The sequence below is a fragment of the Orcinus orca genome, chromosome 16 (genome assembly GCF_937001465.1).
Source record: "Orcinus orca chromosome 16, mOrcOrc1.1, whole genome shotgun sequence".
Classification (NCBI taxonomy): Eukaryota; Metazoa; Chordata; class Mammalia; order Artiodactyla; family Delphinidae; genus Orcinus; species Orcinus orca.
The window spans coordinates 2,321,866-2,340,999 of NC_064574.1; the positions used below are offsets into that span (position 1 = coordinate 2,321,866).

At 50.7% G+C, this 19,134-nt stretch overlaps 1 protein-coding gene across 5 annotated transcripts in view; it reads right to left on the minus strand.

Moving 5' to 3' along the window:
- LOC101269265 (proteasomal ubiquitin receptor ADRM1) overlaps positions 1–19,134 on the minus strand; it is a 54,922-nt gene that overhangs the window by 27,602 nt on the left and 8,186 nt on the right. For 2 of the 5 annotated variants that reach the window (XM_049699674.1, XM_033410210.2), the window contains exons 2-4: positions 10,307–10,477; positions 5,863–5,971; positions 3,634–3,709 (exon numbers count right to left, since the gene is read on the minus strand). In XM_049699674.1, the coding sequence (XP_049555631.1) occupies positions 3,634–3,709; positions 5,863–5,971; positions 10,307–10,343 (222 nt within the window). In that variant the 5' untranslated portion in view covers positions 10,344–10,477. Of the gene's footprint in view, positions 1–3,633; positions 3,710–5,862; positions 6,008–10,306; positions 10,478–19,134 lie in introns of all 5 variants that reach the window. The other 3 variants (XM_049699673.1, XM_004282333.4, XM_049699675.1) reach the window with 2 other exon arrangements.

A 19,134-nucleotide genomic window follows, 5' to 3' on the forward strand; every position in this document is an offset into this window, starting at 1 on the left:
GCCCCAACCCTCTGACCCCCGCCTGTTGGCAAGGCTGGGGGGACCCAGGCCACCCACACCTGCCGGTGGGAATGCAAAATGCGGCAGCCTCCGGAGAGGAGGGGACGCATCCATGCCCCCCCACCAAGCCTTTGGTCCGGCGGCCCCATGTGCAGGAGCCTAACCCACAGTTCCTCCAGCAAATACACAGCAAAAGGCCAGAAACAACGCAAACATCCAACCACAGGGCCACAGTGAGTCAACTATGGGGCAGCACAGCACGGTGACCAAAAGAACAAGCAGCAGCTCTGCCCTCGTGGCTACACTGTGGGGCGGAAACAGGTGGAGAGGAGCCGACCGTTTATCTAAAGAACGGGAGGAGGTCACGCAGTCGTCGTTCTCACACGCGGGAAGGGGGACCAGAACGTGTTTTGATGGTCACCTCCAGACTGCAGGGAGGGCACGGGGACGGAAGCTGAACGCTTGGAATATACCTTGTCTGAGAGATTTGACTCTGGACTTACAATTTTAAACCAAAATTAAATTTAGAAAAGCCATCTCTAAACACCGCAAATAAAACAAAACAAATGAACCCACACCACCTCCCTGGCGGCACAATCACCCAGCGGCGCTAAAGCACAGGGACTGAAGATTCACCCCCGGGGCAAGAACGACAAATGCCTGTCGTGCTCTCCTGAGCCGCCACGGGTGTGGGCGCAGCAGCGGGTCACAAGCTACATGCTGCACTAAATCCATCATCTCCTGTGCCGTGAAAAACTGGGCGGAATAGAGACACAGACAGAAGACAGAAGAGGTTAGATAAATCCTGTCGCGTGGAATTTGAAGCATCGTTGAAACAAATCAAAACACAGCTCCTAACTCTCTCCCCTGAAAAGACCTAGAAACAAGACCAATCCAGCAGCCTCCCCCGGGCCCAGCTGTGGCCCTGAGCTCGCTCTCGCCCTGGACAATAAAGGTACAGAAGGAGCAGAGGCATCTTTTGTAAAGGAGCGCGGGCCAGCCTGAAGAGGCTCTTACAGCCAGAGACGGACAAGTGTGACTGGACACAGCGCAGGGCCAACCCCGGGAGCTGGTTGGTTAGACCAGTTCTGCTGCCAGGGAACCAAAGACATCATTTGAACACCTTGATAGAGAATCACTCATTGATCCCGACTGTCTTATGCAAACCACATTCACAGTAGAGGAGGGGACTTTCTCATCACAGAAACATTCCAGGTAATGAAAGAAGGGCAATCGTTATCAGCCTGGCTCCAATTTGCAACTCCTGATGAGATAATGGGTCTGGGCACCAAGCACCAGCAGTTCTTAAATTCAGAAGAAGAGCAACAGAAAGGTCTTGTGGTGGAAGGACCCAGACGAGTCCCACACAGACTGCAAAACACACACAGGAGAGTCACGCTCAGACGACTGGAAATTTGAACACAGAGTGGGTATTTGATGATGTTAAAGAATTATGTTACTTTCAAAAGTAGGATAATAGGGGGCTTCCCTGGTGGCGCAGTGGTTGAGAGTCCGCCTGCCGATGCAGGGGACGCGGGTTCGTGCCCCGGTCCGGGAAGATCCCACGTGCCGTGGAGCGGCTGGGCCCGTGAGCCATGGCCGCTGAGCCTGTGCGTCTGGAGCCTGTGCTCCGCAGTGGGAGAGGCCACAACAGTGAGAGGCCCGCGTACCGCAAAAAAAAAAAAAAAAGTAGAATAATAGTATTGTGGTTGTGTTTAAAAAGAATCCTTATCCTTTAGTGATATATAAGACATGTCCACAAATGAAAAGGTGTTTGGAATTTGCTCCAAAATACCAGGGGAGGAGGGGGAGGTGGCGGGGCGGAGGACGCATGATTAGCCCTGACTGGCAGCGGTGGGGGCTGGTGACGGGCAGGGGTCTTCGGGAGATTCTGGCTACCTCTGTCGGGAACTGTCGTGTTCACTAGTCCGTGGCTGTTTCAATGAGCTGATGGGCAGTGAAGAGAGGTGTGTCACCTCCCTGGAGGTACATCCGGAGAGATGAGCAGCTCACGGGGGACAGCGGATGGATGCTATGAAGTGGGGCAGTGCGACCCAGCAAGATGCAGACGTCCAACCCCGAGTGTTACATCCAGGCTTACTCTGAATCCAGCCTACGGTCAGCTCCTTGGGGAGCGCAATGCAATGATGTCACTCTGCTGAAAAGAGGCTTTGGGTTTAGACCTCTGAGGAGTCAAGACTGAGTGGCTTGCTGAGCTCATCACACTCCCAGATAGACACTTCTGTGAAGACCTGAACTGTGCACACAGTCGAAAACGTAGGAGAGGATGGTGCTAAAAGAAAACAATGCTGAACGCGTCACTTTAAAGATCACAGGTGTGTACAGATACACGTGTGTGAGCAAGCAGGGCTCAGTGTGCACTCCTAGGTTTTCCAGCTCTGTCTGCTGAGAGGCCTGGAGCAGTGACACCCCAGGAGCCATGAGCACATCCAGCACCCAGGTCTCGGTTTCTACACACCATCCTCTAATAAAAGGTCATCGGTGGGGACTTCCCTGGTGGCTCAGTGGTTAAGAATCCGCCTGCCAATGCAGGGGACACGGGTTCGATCCCTGGTCCAGGAAGACCCCACACGCCACGGAGCAACTAAGCCCTGCGCTCTAGAGCCATCATGCCACAGCTACTGAGCCCCTGCGCCACAACTACTGAAACCCTTGCGCCTAGAGCCCGTGCTCCGCAACAAGAGAAGCCACCGCTCGCCGCAACTAGAGAAAGCCTGTGTGCAGCAACGAAGACCCAACACAGCCAAAAATAAAATAAGTAAAAATAAATAAATTAAAAAAAAAAAAAAAACGGTCATCAGTGGAAGAGCTGGAGAAAGCCCAGTCAGGTACGTGCTGCAGTTAACAGTAACGCCCAGAGTGAGTGCTGTGGTTCTCATTTGAGATGCTGCCGTTACAGAAGGCTGGGTGAAGGGTAAAAGACTCGCTGTTCTTCAGTCTCAAGTTATTTCAAGATAAAAAGATGACAAAAAATAAATGCATTAGAAGACTGGGCTGAAGACCACCCGAGAAGCAGTGAAGTCATTTTTTGTAGCTCACGCAGCCCGAGTATGAGTGACCAGACGTGGCCGCGGCTGAGCACGCTGCAGCCTGCTCAAGGCAGCGCTCCCCCCTCCTGAGAAGGACCAGCCCCGAGTCTCACAGCCAGGAAAGACCATAAAAGGAAAGGCCTACGGCTTCTGGACACTAAGTATCCAACTATCTTTCCTGTTACTCTGCCTGCAGCCCAGGGTGGGTGGGCTGGGGGACACGGAGCCTCGGTCCCTTGGTGAGTGACCAGGAACCCCACCAAAGCCCCCCAGTTCATGAGGATTACCCAAAGCCAGCTGGCTACGAGCACATCGTGAAACACCAAGGTAAGTGTAAACCCATCTGAAGCTCCGTATGTCAAGAGATTAACCTACAGAACGGGTGTCCTACTGTGTATTAATACTTGAGCTTTTGTCCACCTTTTCCCCTCCTGTACTTGTTCCTTTCCTGCTTTACTATCTTTACATCATGCTGTTTATAACTATGCAGAGCGCATCTTCTTAAACTACCAGTAGTGCGATAAATTCACAGGAATTAAAAACGTGTGAGATTCACACTTCAAACGAGTCCATCTGAACTTACCAAGCCAATGCACTTCTTCAATATACTCCACACGCTGAAATCACTTCTGGTAAACATCGGAGCAGGCAACGACGTCCTGTAAAGGGGTAACCAGAGTGACACGTATTTATTCAACCAACGTGAGAGTCACTTATGACTGATGGTTCTGCACAATGACCATGTCTTCCTTTCATCTTTCTAAGCGTTAGCATTTCTCTATGCTGGCATGCCTGCAGGCAAAAAAGGACCAGACTGCTGCTGAAGTCCCAAAGAAAGCTTTCTGCATCGATCTTTGGAGGGCCTCTTAGGAAGCAATCATGGCCACACAGGCGACTTTCCTCCACGGAGCTGGGGAGACGGGTCGCTGAGTCCCCCGGCAGCCGTGTGCCAGCGGCCTGGAGCAGCAGCAGGGCTGCAGACGGAGGTGGAGCCCAGAAGACCCCAAGAGGGAAGTGCATGAAGAAAACCTCCTCGGGGGCTTCCCTGGCAGTCCAGTGGTTAGGACTCCGCGCTCCCAGTGCAGGGGGTACGGGTTCGATCCCTGGTCAGGGAACTAAGATCCCGCGAGCCACGCAGCATGGCCAAAAGAAAAAGAAAGAGAAAACCTTTTCAGAAACCAGCTCTTAAACCCCTTTGAAGCCTGTGCTTGTCTTTCCTGAGGCACCTTCCTCCCCAGGTGTCTTCCCGCCGATGCCGGGGAAGCCCGGGCACAGGACACCCTGCTCACAGTGAACTGGGTCGGGGGACCACGGGCCTGGGGGGGCAGGTGGGAGAGGAGGGCAAGGCAGCGGGAGACGAAATGGGAAAGAAAACTGACATTCACGAGCCACCACGTGCCAGGCTGCCAGCAACTAGCACGTGGCTCCACTCTGCCAGCTCTCGTCTGGGGTCCCGAGCGGCCAGGGCAGGACGGGCCCCCGCTGTGAGGGAGCCACGAGGAAGGAGCGTGGCTCGGTGGACGGTGGGAAAGGGGTCCAAGGATGACCCTGGGGAGGCAGGAGCTGAAGAGATGGAGGTGGAGCAAAGGGCCGGAGCCAAGGCATGGAGCCCCGACATGGCACAGGCCCCGACGTGGGACAGGCCCCGACGTGGGACAGGCCAGGTGCACCGAGGACCCCAGGAGGCTGGGACCACAGACACGGGAGGGGCCGCCCCAGGAGAGAGGCGAGGGTGCAGGTCCTCAGCCTAAGCGAGAACCTTACTGTTCCCGACCCAAACCGCCTCTTCAAAGAGGAAAAGGGGCCGCCGTCCCCGCCACCCAGGGCCACGTGCGCCTTGCCCGGGAAGGCGCTCAATCAGACCTGTCCTCTGAGACGGCTGCAAGGAAGCAGGAGGGGCGGAGCAGTGGAGAGGCGCCTCCCTGGGGGATTCAGGAGCAGTGGTGGGAGGGGGCCGTGACAGGAGCGGGTGGGTGAAGGCACCCAAGGGCGTCTGGAGGCCAGCGTGTCAGGCCTGGGGCTGGAGACGGGAGGGAGGAGCGGGCCCTCGGGCGGCTTGAGCCAGATTCCCGCCTACAGGGTGCGGGGCGCTGACAGCAGAGGTCCAGGCCGCACGAGCAGGCAGGAGGTGCTCTGACAGCTCCGGGGCCTCAGGTGGGCACTGGGTGCCAGCGCAGGACAGAGATCTGGGGTGAAGCTGGGCTCCCTGGAGCCGAAGCGCCAACAGCGCGGGGTGGACAGAGGCCGCCATCTCCACCCGCCTGACTCACGGCTGTCCCGCCTACGTCCCCCCTTCTGCTGGTGAAGGCTTAGGTGACTGTCATCAGAATCTGCTTGCATGACAATGCAGTGCTGGTGGGGAGAGAATGGACTGTGGTCTCGCTGCACTAATAAACAACCCTCCGAAACTCACTCACGCACTGGGTGAGAGGTCGACACGTCAAACGCAGGCGGCTCTGCGTGAAGCTAGCAGTTGGGTCTGATACCAGCGACCTCTGGCTCTGTGCCCGGCCCCCTGCCAACGCTAGGGCGCCCACGGAGCTCAGTTCCCCAGCAACCCCAGGGCAGGGACGGCCGCCCGTCTGCTTCCAGACGGGGGTCACGCTGAGGAGGCACCATCACTGATCTCCAGGGAGCACGCAGAGGGCCAGTGGGTCTCGGGGTCTTTGGGTGAACAGGGCCCTGGGTCTGCCCAGGGGGCAGGGCCCAGGTGACACGGGACGGATGTTCCTCCAGCTCAGGGCCCGCTGCAGATGTGGGGCGAGGACAGGCGCGCTGGGAGACTCCAAAACGTCCGTGTGGGATGACATACCTGTGCTTTTGAATTCCATTCTCTTGAGGAGGCCTCTCCCCAACTTTTCCAATCCCATTACTTTTGCTGGTGTCCACATGAATCACGCCAGTGACTCTCTGATTTGCCTCTGAAAATTCCCCAGAAGAGTTATCAGAATCAAAGCCTGTGCGAGACAAGCAGAGTGGTAACTTCTGCAGGGCTTGGAAGATGGAAAAGCCTACCTCTAAGAATTCTCACTCTGCAAGCAGGCACCTGAAGCTCGAGAGTGCTTCTGACCGACACGTCCAGAGTAATGAACGCTTCTTCCCAAGAACCGAAGGTCGAGGCGGAGCATGAGGACCGCTCCCGGGGGCTCCCCGCGTGAGGCCACCACCCCGCCACCAGCGCCACGCTCTCCAGGTCCTTACGTGGGGGGCGGCTCCTGGGCACTAGGACAGGTTTTCCCTGTTGTCGTCAGTGACCGTACCCTCTGGGGCGCCCACCTCTGTGGTGTTCTCACCTAACTCAGGCTGCAACCCCTCCCTCCTCTGCACAAGCTGCAGTCAAGCTCCACGTCATGTCCTGAAACACAACCTGCTGCAGTGTTTCTAAGACCGAGCTCCGTGCAAACACACCGCCAGAACCTACCAAACCAACCAACAGAAACCGAAACAGCAGACGGTGGCTGCGAACGCAGAGGGCACGCCACGTACGTGGAAACCTCGGGGAAAGTGAACTACTAGGACTTGTGTGAAATACAGTCGTGTGGTCTCCTGGCCCATCCCATCCCCCGAGTAAGAGTAACACCACCCTGGGCTGTGCTCCGTGCCCCTTCTGCATCAGGAACGCTCTCTCCCAGAGCGACAGTGACCACAGGGAAAAGGAAAATGTGTTTCCTCACAACTCAGCCAGTGCAATCCACTGAAAATACTCAAGTTCTGCTCCACAGCAGGCCCGGATGGGAGCTGTGGCTGCCAGGGCAAGTCCCTCCAGCTGGGGTGGGGAGCTCCTGACCACTGACTATCGATGACCTTGACTACTTCAGCGAGGGCACAGCCCACGAGGAGCTCAGGGCTCCCATAACAGCCCCTCGTTTCCGAGAGGAAGGCGAGGCCCAGGGTGACAGGCCAGGTGGTGACTATGGTCAGACACAAAACATAAACAAACCTGCTGCTAATAAGCCTCCTTGAGAAAACGCAAAAATAACCTTCCTTCGTATTCTTCTATATTGACAGATGCACAAAATATAGTAGCATTGAGATTTATTACACAATGAATTTGAAAGGATATATTAAAAATGAACCTCTTGGACTTCCCTGGTGGCACAGTGGTTAAGAATCTGCCTGCCAATGCAGGGGACACGGGCTCAAGCCCTGGTCCGGGAAGATCCCACATGCTGCGGAGCAGCTAAGCCCGTGCGCCACAATTACTGAGCCTGTGCTCTGGAGCCCGCAAGCCACAACTTCCGAAGCCCACGTACCTAGGGCCCGTGCTCTGCAACAAGAGACGTCACCACAATGAGAAGCCCGCGCACCACATCAAAGAGTAGCCCCCGCTCGCCGCAACTAGAGAAAGCCCACATGTAGCAACGAAGACCCAACACAGCCAAAAATAATAATAAATAAATTAATTTTTTAAAAAATGAATCTCTTAAATAATCAATGCTTTCTGAAATAGCCTGTCACCTCTAGTTTTTGCTAACTATCCCCAAAGCAACATCTACTAATCCCCAGTCTAAACTTAGCCTGAAGCAGTCCCCGCTTAAGGATGCTCAGTCCTACGGACCTGGTGTTACCCTGCAGGGGTGTCCCTATCTCCGAGGACCTCCCTCAGGGCTGAGATTCTGGGCCAGCATCAAGTAGAAAGTTCGTTTAAATCACAGCCCTGGCGTGTGCCCAAGAAAACAAAGCAGCTCCTCGCTGACAAGCGCATTGGAGTCTTGTCTCTGATGAAGCCAACACCACGTAACAGTTTAAACGCTTTAATATACAACACATGTTTATTATAGAAAAAGAAAATACAGACAAGCAAAGGAGAAAGTTGAAATCATCTGTAATCTGATCACTCAGAGATACCCACCTTTGACGGGTTAGTCTTTTTACAACCCTTAATCTGTACATATTTTTCATGTACTTTAAAACCTTTCAATTTAAAGGTACTGATTCTTGGACTTCCCTGGTGGCACAGTGGTTAAGAATCCGCCTGCCAATGCAGGAGACACGGGTTCGAGCCCTGGTCCGGGAACATCCCACATGCCGCGGAGAAGCTAAGACCGTGCACCACAACTACTGAGCCTGCGCTCTAGAGCCCTCACGTGGCAACTACTGAGCCCAAAAGCCACAACTACTGAAAATAAATAAAGGTACTGATTCTTGTAGGAAGTAATTGCCTATCTTTTTAAAATTTATTTGTTTATTTATTTACTTTGGCTGCGTTGGGTCTTCATTGCTGCGCACGGGCTTTCTCTAGCTGTGGCGAGCGGGGGCTCCTCTTCGTTGTGGTGCGCGGGCTTCTCACTGCGGTGGCTTCTCTTATTGTGGAGCATGGGCTCTAGGGGCGTGGGCTTCAGTGGTTGTGGCTTGTGGACTCAGTAGTGTGGCTCACGGGCTTAGCTGCTCTGCGTGGCATGTGGGATCTTCCTGGACCAGGGCTCAAACCCGTGTCCACTGCATTGGCGGGCGGATTCTTAACCACTGTGCCACCAGGGAAGCCCCAGTAATTGCCTAGTGAAGTCATTCATTTAATAACTGCTGGGTTTAAACACTTTTTAAATTAGAGTCACAAAGTAAGACCGATTCTATATGAAGTAGTCACTGACTGGGTATTTCATTGCATTGGGAGACTTCATATTTTTCGTCTTTCTGTTATTTGCTTGGGAACCAAAGGGCTGAGGCGAGGAATTATTTTCACCTAGACATCTGCCTCTTCCGCCTGCATCTCAGGGACACGCGGAGAGGTCCCGCCGTGCGGAGAGGCAGGGATGGGGTCACCTACACACCTCACTCCAGGCAGTTCAAGCCCTCTCTGGGGAAAGACCTTCCGGAGTATCTACACTGGTCCCAGGTGAAAGGGAGCTTCCCAGGAGGCTCCCGGGTGAGAAGGCCACGCCGAGGCCGGGCCCGCTTGGTCTCAGACGTGGTCAGCCTGCGAGGGCCAGGCGGCCTGAGGGCATGACTCCCTGACAAACACCCCGCTTGGTGGGAATTCAACTGCGAAAGACTACTGATGGGCGTGCGGGTTAAGCAGACAAGCACGCTTCCCAGGAAAACACGTCTACAAGGGACACAATAGCTATGAAGTCACGGAAGATAAGATGGCTCAGCAGCTCAGCCTTTGAAAACAGCGATGAGCTCAGGGCCTGCTCCTCCTGGGGCTTCGGACAAGAATAAGTCAATAATCTCGGGCTGCCCATCCCCCAACCTGCTCCAACCCTTCACTCAGGAGAAGCATGGCCGCTGAAACCCGGGAGCACAGGCAGGGCTCCACGAGACAGCAGTGCCAGCAGGGACGGGAAAGGTGTCCCGGGGAACAGTGACAGTGCTCAGGAAAGAGCCTTTTGTCGTGCTGGGCACCACGCTCTTTTGGCACTGATTACGGAAGTGCCCCTCTGACTGCCCTTGGGAGGGTTAGCGCTGAAAAACCCGGCAGCAGTAATATTTCAGAGCTGCTGTTTCTATGTTCCCACACCTGAGAGGGAGGCGTGGGCTGGAAGAGTCTCCTGAAGTCTGTCTCCACCAAGGAGACCCCTCGCTAGAAAAAGCAAAGTGATGCTCCCCCTGCTGCCGAGGAGGGTGGAGGGCAGACAACGGAGAGGGGGGCGGGGGGCGGCGTCTTGAACGTGAGTTCTGGGGCCCCCTGTGGTCATCTGTCCCTCAGGTGGGAAAAGGACGAGGAGGGGTTGTTCTAAGCAAATGTGAGCCAACCCAGCCTGCCTCTCCTCCGCCTGCCACCCGGCCATGCACTCTGCCCACCAGGCTGTGTACCGGCACTCACAGTGGTGTGTGAGAAGCGAAACAGAGCTGAACTCTGACACGGTGAGAGCTGCTGCAAAAGCAGGTAAATGTACTTTAAATTATTGTAAATTAAAGCAGATACATTTTTTGGTAGACTTTAAGCAGCGCAAAACACGATACAGTTATGAGACAGGACAATACGCTTTTGATCATTGAGTATAAATAATATAAGAATGCTGACCATCTCACTTAGGATCCAAATAAAAATATTTACACCCCAGGGCAACTCTTAAAGACTAAAACACAGCTGCCCTTTCTTGTTATCTTTAGTGGTCCAAAGTTGATGTTTTCCCCCAAACCTAGGATAGGACACATGCTTTTACTGAAGGCTGGTGCCTTGGAACATGTCAGCTCTCTCTCCACACAGTTTTCCTGGGCCGTCCTCACGTCCCCGGGCTACGTCCAAGGCCTGGGTCCGAGGGCTTCGTGCTCACGACACGATCTCTGAACTTGCCTCTCCCTCCGCTCACCTGTGACGGCATCGAAGAACTCCTCCTCTCCGTTCATCCTTCAGCGCCAGGCTCCTCGCCGCCTGATCTGGAGGGTCTTCTACTGAATCATTGCACTGGATCTACATCGACAGTGTAAGAAATTTCACGCTCTGAACTTTCTAAGGTAAAAATCCAATAGGCACTGGAGATCTAAAGGAAAAAAAAACCCAAACATTTTGGTATCCTTAGCTTTCCGAAGTTGTATGGTTTAGAAACATTTAAAAATACCCATTCACCATTCTTGAGGTCAATCTCAATTACATCTGAGCAAAGAAGTAAAAGGACTGATCTCACACAAGAGGAAACAGTCGTGATACCCGCATCCACCAACGGGCAGCACGTCAACAAGGAACCACTATCTGAAGTTACTTTAAAAGCCACTACACCATACAAGGAAGCAGTGAAACGACTAATCTGGGGGGCGCGTGGACACTTCGAGAGGCAGGTTAGCTAAGGTGAGGCATCCACACGCTGGGGCCCCAACACACCTCCGCTGACGGCCACTGCAAATCTTTACCAGAAGCTGGAACAAACGGTTATAAATAAATGCAAAGTTATGTGAAAACATTTATTTCACATCAACCTGAAACCAATTTTCAATTCTAGAGAATTAAGACTGCTGTGTAAGTTAGCTGTTATCAGTATAAACTGTAATCAACTTAAATTTTCTCAAAATTATTTTAGCTCAATATTTTAGTAGAACTCATGCATATTAACTTCTCCCATCATGAAGTGCAGTATTTCATAAATGGCAAGAGACTGAAGCAAGAGGTCAACCTGATCCCAAAAGGTTTGACTTTTTATGAAAATAAGCAGAGACCCATATTTAACTGTGTGAGCCACATAGCGACGGGACCAAGAGCTCTCCTCCAGTTCTGAGAGCAGTGAAGGAACAGGTGGTCCCGAGGGGGGATGCATCCTCCGTCCTTGGAGTGGCCACACGGAGCTTGGTGACACCTCCAAAGCGCTCATCTCTGGGCTCCATCCTGAGCACATGTGAGCGTCTACATTATGCAACAAACTGGCATTAGGTCATTCCGCTCCTCCTTCCCCAAAAGGCTCTTCCAGAGTTTCCTTTTCCTTTTCCAACTTCCCAACCACAGCAGAACCGGACACCTATGCAGCTTCTGGAAACACCCATTCAAAGCCTCACTCAGTAGTTGATGGTTGAGTTTTCTTTGGCAAATTAGAGAAGCTGTTATTACTTGCTTCTGATTCCTCTCTGATACGACAGGTCCCATCTACAACATCCTGCAATATATTCGATCTCTAGAAGCCACTAAAAGGAACCAGTGTTTCCTGGAGGAGAAATGGCTCAGTCCAGGACTCGGGTCCCTCTACAGGCAGCAGGAAGCTGGCAGGACGACTGGGGTCAGGTCAAAAGGCTCAGTCGAACCTACAGAGGTTCCCACTGTGACAACGGGACAATGTGAGCCCCGTGAACAGCCAGACGGATGGAACACATTCCATACATTTAAGTCCCTGAGTTCACAGAGATGCTGAAAAAGAAATTAACTGGTCACCACTGGATGGATGATGCCAACACAGTCTTTTGAAAACGAGGACACGACAGGAAAGCGTCGAGCCTTTCAGTGGCCTTCCTGTGCAGACTCCCTGTCCCACTTTGTTTATTTATTTATTTGGCTGCATTGGGTCTTAGTTGCGCATGTGGGATCTTTCATTGTGGTGAGTGGGCTCTCTAGTTGTGGCGCGGGCTCTAGAGCGCTCCGGCTCAGTAGTTGTGGCACGCTGGCTTAGTTGCCCCTTGGCATGTGGGATCTTAGTTCCCCGATCAGGGATTGAACCCGCGTCCCCTGCATTGGAAGGAGGATTCTTTTTTTAAATATTTTTTTATTTTTATTTTTTTTGCAATACGCGGGCCTCTCACTGTTGTGGCCTCTCCCGTTGCGGAGCACAGGCTCCGGACACGCAGGCTCAGCGGCCATGGCTCACGGGCCCAGCCGCTCCGCGGCACGTGGGATCCTCCCGGACGGGGGCACGAACCCGCGTCCCCTGCATCAGCAGGCGGACTCCCAACCACTATGCCACCAGGGAAGCCCCCGGAAGGAGGATTCTTAACCACTGGACCAGGGAAGTCCCTCTCTGTCCCACTTTTTAGAGGCGTTCCTGCCGATCCATGAAGGACTCAGGGTGTGTGGCATCGCCATGTACAACCCTGATGAATTCCCATGTCTGGTCACTGACCACCCACAGCTGTGCTATCATAGACCCAGATGTGCTATGTGACTCCTCTGAAGGGGTCCTGTCAAGAAAAGCAAGCCAGAACCCGGCCCTCCTCCAGCAGCAACTACCAACTTACGGAGCACAGAGAACAGAGGAACGTGCTAAACCCCACCGTGGGGGCACGGTGGGCAAAATCCAGACTCTGGTAAAGTCTACAGGGCAAAGCCCAGCTTCTTCAACCAATAAATCACCAAGGAAAAAGAGAATGACAGGGCAAGGGATACTTTATTATCTCGACGGAGGTGACAGTTTCATGGGTGTAGACATAGGTCAAAACTCACTGTACACTATAATATGTGCAACTTAACTGTATGTCAAATTATACCACAAAAATGATACTTTAAAAAAAGGCACAGGTGTCATAATTGCATTTTTTTAAAAGAGCCTTGGGACTTCCCTGGTGGTCCAGTGGTTAAGACTCCGTGCTTCCAATGCAGAGGATGCAGGTTTGATCCCTGGTGGGGGAACTAAGATCCCATATGCTGTGCAGCACGGCCAAAAAAAAAATTTTTTTTAAATATATTTTTAAAAGAGGCCTTATCTTTTAGAGCTACACACTGAAATATGTACAGATGAAATGATAGCATGTCTGGGATTTTCTTCAAAATGACTTGGGAGGAGTGGGCAGGGTGATTAATGGGACAAGATGGGCCAGGAACTGGTAAACTGCTGAGGCTAGAAATGGGCTCACAGGGGACCGCTGTGCTATTCTGTCTGCTTCTCTGTACATTTAAAATCTCCCGGGACTTCCCTGGTGGCACAGTGGATAGGGAGCCGCCTGCCAACGCAGGCAACACAGGTTTGATCTCTGGTCCAGGAAGACCCCACATGCCGCAGAGCAACTAAGCCTGTGCGCCACAACTACTGAGCCTCTAGAGCCCGCGAGACACAACTACTGAAGCCCTCGTGCCTAGAGCCCGTGCTCTGCAACAAGAGAAGCCACCGCGATGAGAAGCCTGTGCACCGCAATGAAGAGTGGCCCCCATTCACCACAACCAGAGAAAGCCTGCGTGCAGCAACGAAGACCCAACGCGGTCAAAAATAAATAGAATTAAATCTTTAAAAAACAATTTTTAAAAATAATAAAAGACTACATCCTTTGTTATTAAAAAATAAAATCTCCCATAATAAAAGGCATGTTTAAAGCCATGGTATTTTCCTTTTTTATATGCTTCCTCACCTGTAACAAAAGTCCTAATGTTAAAAGTAAATCAATCCAAACTTATGGAAAGTCTTTAAAATGAGGGTGTAAGATGTCAGGCTGGACAAACACTGAAGTCACGGGCTGGGCCGACAGCTGGGACTGTGACACGGCTGCAGTCCCTGCGATCCTGCTACGAGGACCACGCGGTCCGACCCTCACCAAGTACCGTCTGGGGAGGCTCCACAAGGTCAAGGCCAAAAGCCTCACAGCAGCCATCAGACTTGCTCGCGTGTGCAAGGTGGAGAGTTAATCCCACCCAGAGTGCAGGCGATTCACACACTGTATCTTCTTTGTTTTGCCCAGTGGAAACTAGGCACTGCTACGGAGTATCCACACGAGGGGGCGGTGAGGAGGCCAGGCCTGGATGGGGGGGCCTCTCCCGGGTGGGGGGCCCTCTGGGGGCAGAGCGGGCAGGGCATCCTCGCTCCCCCTCAGTTTCCCCCCCACCTGACCCCCCTCAGAAGCCTTGCTGCTGCAGGACCCGCCGGTTCGCCCCGGCTGAGTGGCCTCTGACCCCGAGGTGGGCCCCGCCCCCATCCGGCCACACCCCTGTGGAGGGGACGGCGCGGGGCGGGAGCAGAAGCCTCTTTTCCAGCGCGCCTGTTGTGCCCTCAGAGAACGATCCATGAAGACAGTGCTTCAGGAAAGGGCTTTCTTTTTTAAATTCAGCTCTTTCTGGTCAGCTGCTTCCTTTTCTAACTCTAGAGAAAAACACGGAAAAATAAGCTTGTGCCGGACATCTTCGCTGGCCTCCGGGGCCCCTCCTCCAGCCCCGCCCCAAGCGCTCCCTCCCGGCCTCTTCAGGGGACACCAGCCGGGGCGCCCCACTGCTGCCAGGTCCGCACAAGGTGCCTGGCCCCCCACAGGGCCCCCCAGCTCTCTTCAAGGTGCCCACTCCGACCGCGCTGCCCCGAGCTCCCAGGACCCGGCTCCAAACGCAGTGTCCACCGCCACGTACATGAAGACCTGCATTCAAGTGTTACAAGCCCATCTCTACATTTTCTTAGAAAAGCAGACCCAGTCACCGAGGAATAAGTGGCTGGCTAAGGGCCCTGGGGGTTAATCTCCACGGTCAACTCGCTAGAGACTCGAATTGCACATTTACTTCTCTTTCGCAATAAAAAACGGGCAAGCAACCTGTAGGTGTGATCTTCACAAAGAAAGAAAAGCTCACCAATAATTGAAGATTCTAAAGCTACTTTTGTGGTTAAACAACAATTCTGAATTTAAATTGTTCAAAATAATATAAATTTTATTTAGTAATTTAAAAATACATTAGCAAGCATCAACCAGATAGAAGATAAAGAAAGAAACAGAGGACTTGAACAACACAATCAACCAACTAGATCTAACAAACGTATCCAAAACTCCACCCAACAACAGAACACACCTTCTTCTCAAGTACACATGGGACGTTCTCCAGGATAGACCATATGTTAGGCCACAGATTACTTCTCAAGAGATTTTAAATGATAGATATACAAACATCTTCTCTGACCCTAAGAGAATGAGTTAGAAATCAGTAACAGGTACTACGTATAAAACAGACAACTGATGGGAACATACTGTATGGCACCGGGAACACTGCCTAATGCACTGCGGTAACCTAAATAGGAGCGAAGTCCAGAAGGGAGGGGGTATCTGCATGTGTATAGCTGAATCATTTTGTTATGCAGTGGAGGCTAAGACAACATTGTAAAGCAACCATGCTGCAATAAAAATTAATTTTAAAAAAATCAGTAACAGAAGGAAAAATGGAAAATTCACAAAATTCTGGAAACTAAGTAACATTCTCTTGGGAATTCCCTGGTGGTCCAGTGGTTAGGACTCGGGCTTTCACTCCCGGGGGCCCGGGTTCAATTCCCAGATCCGGCAAGCCTCACGGCACGGCCAAAACAAAACAAAACAAAAAATTCTCTTAAAAAACCAACAGATCAAAGAAAAAAGTTACAAGTGAAATTAGGAAATCTTTAGAAACAAATGAAAACACTACACACCAAAATTTACGGGATGCAGTGACAGCAGTGCTAAGGGGAAAATTTACAGCTACCATCACTTACATTAAAAAAATAAGGACTTCCCTGGTGGCACAGTGGTTAAGAATCCACCTGCCAATGCAGGGGACATGGGTTTGAGCCCTGGTCCGGGAAGATCCCACATTCTGCGGAACAACTAAGCCCGTGAGCTACAACTACTGAGCCTGCGCTCTAGAGCCTGCAAGCCACAACTACTGAAGCCTGCGCTCTAGAGCCCGTGCTCCACAAGAGAAGCCACCACAAAGAGAAGCCCACGCACCACAACGAAGAGTGGCCCCCGCTCACCACAACTACAGAAAGTGCGCGCACAGCAATGAAGACCCAACACAGTCAAATAAATTAATTTTAAAAAAATACCACATTTTCTAAAAAATAAAAACAATTCCGTTTACAATACCATCTAAAACAATAAAGTACTTAGAAATTAACCAAGGAGGTTAAAGACTGTACAATGAAAGCTATAAAACATTGCCAAAAGAAATTAAAGACATAAGCAAATGGAAACACATCCCATGTCCATGGACTGGAAGACTGAATATTAAGATGTCAACACTTACTCAGCCATAAAAAAGGAACAAAATTGGGTCATTTGTAGAGATATGGATGGACCTAGAGTCTGTCATACAGAGTGAAGTAAGTCAGAAAGAAAAAAACAAATATCAGATATTAACGCATATACATGGAATCTAGAAAAGTAGTACAGATGAACCTATTTGCAGGGCAGGAATAGAGACACAGACGTAGAAAACGGATGTGTGGACATGGGAGCGGGGGGGGGACTAACTGGGAAATTAGGATTGACATATACACACTACCCTGTGTAAGACTGATAGCTAGGGGGAACTTGCTGTATAGCACAGGGAGCTCAGCTCCGTGCTCTGTGACAACCTGGATGGGTGGGTTGGGGGGTGGGAGGGAGGTCCAAGAGGGAGGGGAAATAGGTATACATATAGCTGCTTCATTCACTTCGTTGCACAGCAGAAACTAACACAGCATTGTAAAGCAACTGTACTCCAATTTAAAAAAAAGAAAAAAAAGATGTCAATACCACACAAAGCAATCTACAGATTCAATACAATCCCTATCAAACCCCAATGGTGTTTTTTGCAGAGACAGAAACATCCATTCTAAAATTCGTATGTAATCTCGACCCTGAATAGCCAAAACAATCTTGAAGAAAGGAGAACAAAGCTAGAAGACTCACACTTCCTGATTTCAAAACTTACTACAAAACTACAGTAATCAAAACAATGTGGTACTAGCACAAAGACCAATGGAAAAGAAGAGGGGGCCCAGAAATAAACTCTCACATATACCATCAAGTGATTTGTGACAGGTGTGTCAAGACCATTCAAGAAGGAAAGGGCTGTGTCTTCAACAAATGGTGCTGGGAATCTGGATATCCACATGCAAAAGAATGAAGTAGGACCCTATCTTACACCATATACAAAAATTAACTCGAAATGGATCAAGGACCTAAATGTAAGATCTAAAACTAAAAAACTCTTAGAGGAAAACATATGGCAAAACCTTTACAACTTTGGATTTGGCAATGATTTCTTGGATAAGACACCAAAGGCAGAGGCAATTAACAAAAAATTAGACAAACTGGACTTTATGAAAAATTTAAAAATCTGTGCGTCAGACACTATCAACAGAGTACAGAGGCAACCCCAGAATGGGAGAAAATATTCACAAACCATACATCTGACAACAGATTAATATCCTGAATATATAGAGAACTCCTAACACTCAATAACAAAAAACAAACGAGCTGATTCAAAAATGGGCAAAAGACCTAAATAGACATTTCACCAAAGAACATATATACAAATGGCCAATAAGCACATGAAAAGATGCTCAACTCTCTAAACATCATGGAAATGCAAATCAAAGCCATAATGAGATACAATCTCACACCCATTAGGATGGCTACTATCAAAAAAAAAAAAAACCACAGAAAATAACAAGTCTTGGTGAGGATATGTAGAAACAGGAACCCTTGTGCACTGTTGGTAAGAATGTAAAATGGTACAGCTGCTGTGGGAAACGGTAGGGCAGTTCCTCAAAAAATTAAAAATAGAATTACCATGTGATCCAGCAATTCCACTTCTGGGTATATACCCAAAAGAATTGAAAGCAAGGTCTCGAAGGGATATTTGTGCACCCAAGTTCACAGCAGCATTGTTCACAATAGCTAAAACATGGAAGCAACCCAAGTGTCCATCCACAAACAAAAGGATAAGCAAAACGTGGTCTAGACATACAGTAGAATATTATTCAGCCTTAAAAAGGAAGAAAGTCCTGTACTATGCTACAGCACAGATGAACCTTGAGGGCATTTTGACCGGTGAGATAAGCCAGACACAGAAAGACAAATATTGTGTGATTCCACTTATCTGAGGTCCCTGGAGGAGTCAAATTCATAGAGGCAGAAAGCAGAAGGTGGTTGTCAGGGGCTGGGGGAGGGGGTGGGGACTTGGTGTTTAATGGGTAAAGAGTTTCCATTTTACAAGATGAAAAGAGCGATGGGGATGGACGGTGGTGATGGCTGTATATACAACCACTGAACTGCGCGCTTAAACATGGTCAAGATGGTAATTTTTATGCTATGTGTATTTTACCACAATTAAAAAAAATTTTTTCTCATTTTATTTTTATTTATTTTTGGCTGTGTTGGGTCTTCGTTGCTGCGCGAAGGCTTCCTCTAGTTGTGGCGAGCGGGGGCTACTCTTCGTTGCAGTGCACAGGCTTCTCCTTGCGGTGGCTTCTCTTGTTGTGAAGCACAGGCTCTAGGCACGTGGGCTTCAGGAGTTGTGGCGCGTGGGCTTCAGTAGTTGTGGCTCACGGGCTTCAGTAGTTGTGGCTCGCGGGCTCTAGAGTGCAGGCTCAGTAGTTGTGGTGCACGGGCTTAGATGCCCTGCGGCATGTGGGATCTTCCCGGACCAGGGATCTTCCCGGACCAGGGCTCGAACCCATGTCCCCTGCATTGGCAGGCGGATTCTTAACCACTGTGCCACCAGGAAAGTCCCGAATTTTTTAATTGGAAAAAAATACATTAGCAAGTAGGACAAACAAGAAATGAACAATTATGCACAGAGCTCCACGCTCTGGGTGCCAAGCTTACGCAGCAGTACTCTGGAAAGGAAAAGTTCCACTGGGAACTTTGATAGATTCTCAAATGACAGACTCTCGCTCAGAAGGGCCCAAACCCCATCCAACACTCAAACCTCAGGGTATGTTTCTCCTTCTAACGTTCAGTGCAATGCAGCATAAACTCTGCAGCCCATTTCCACCAGGAAAGGCAACTGGCCAAGTGAGAT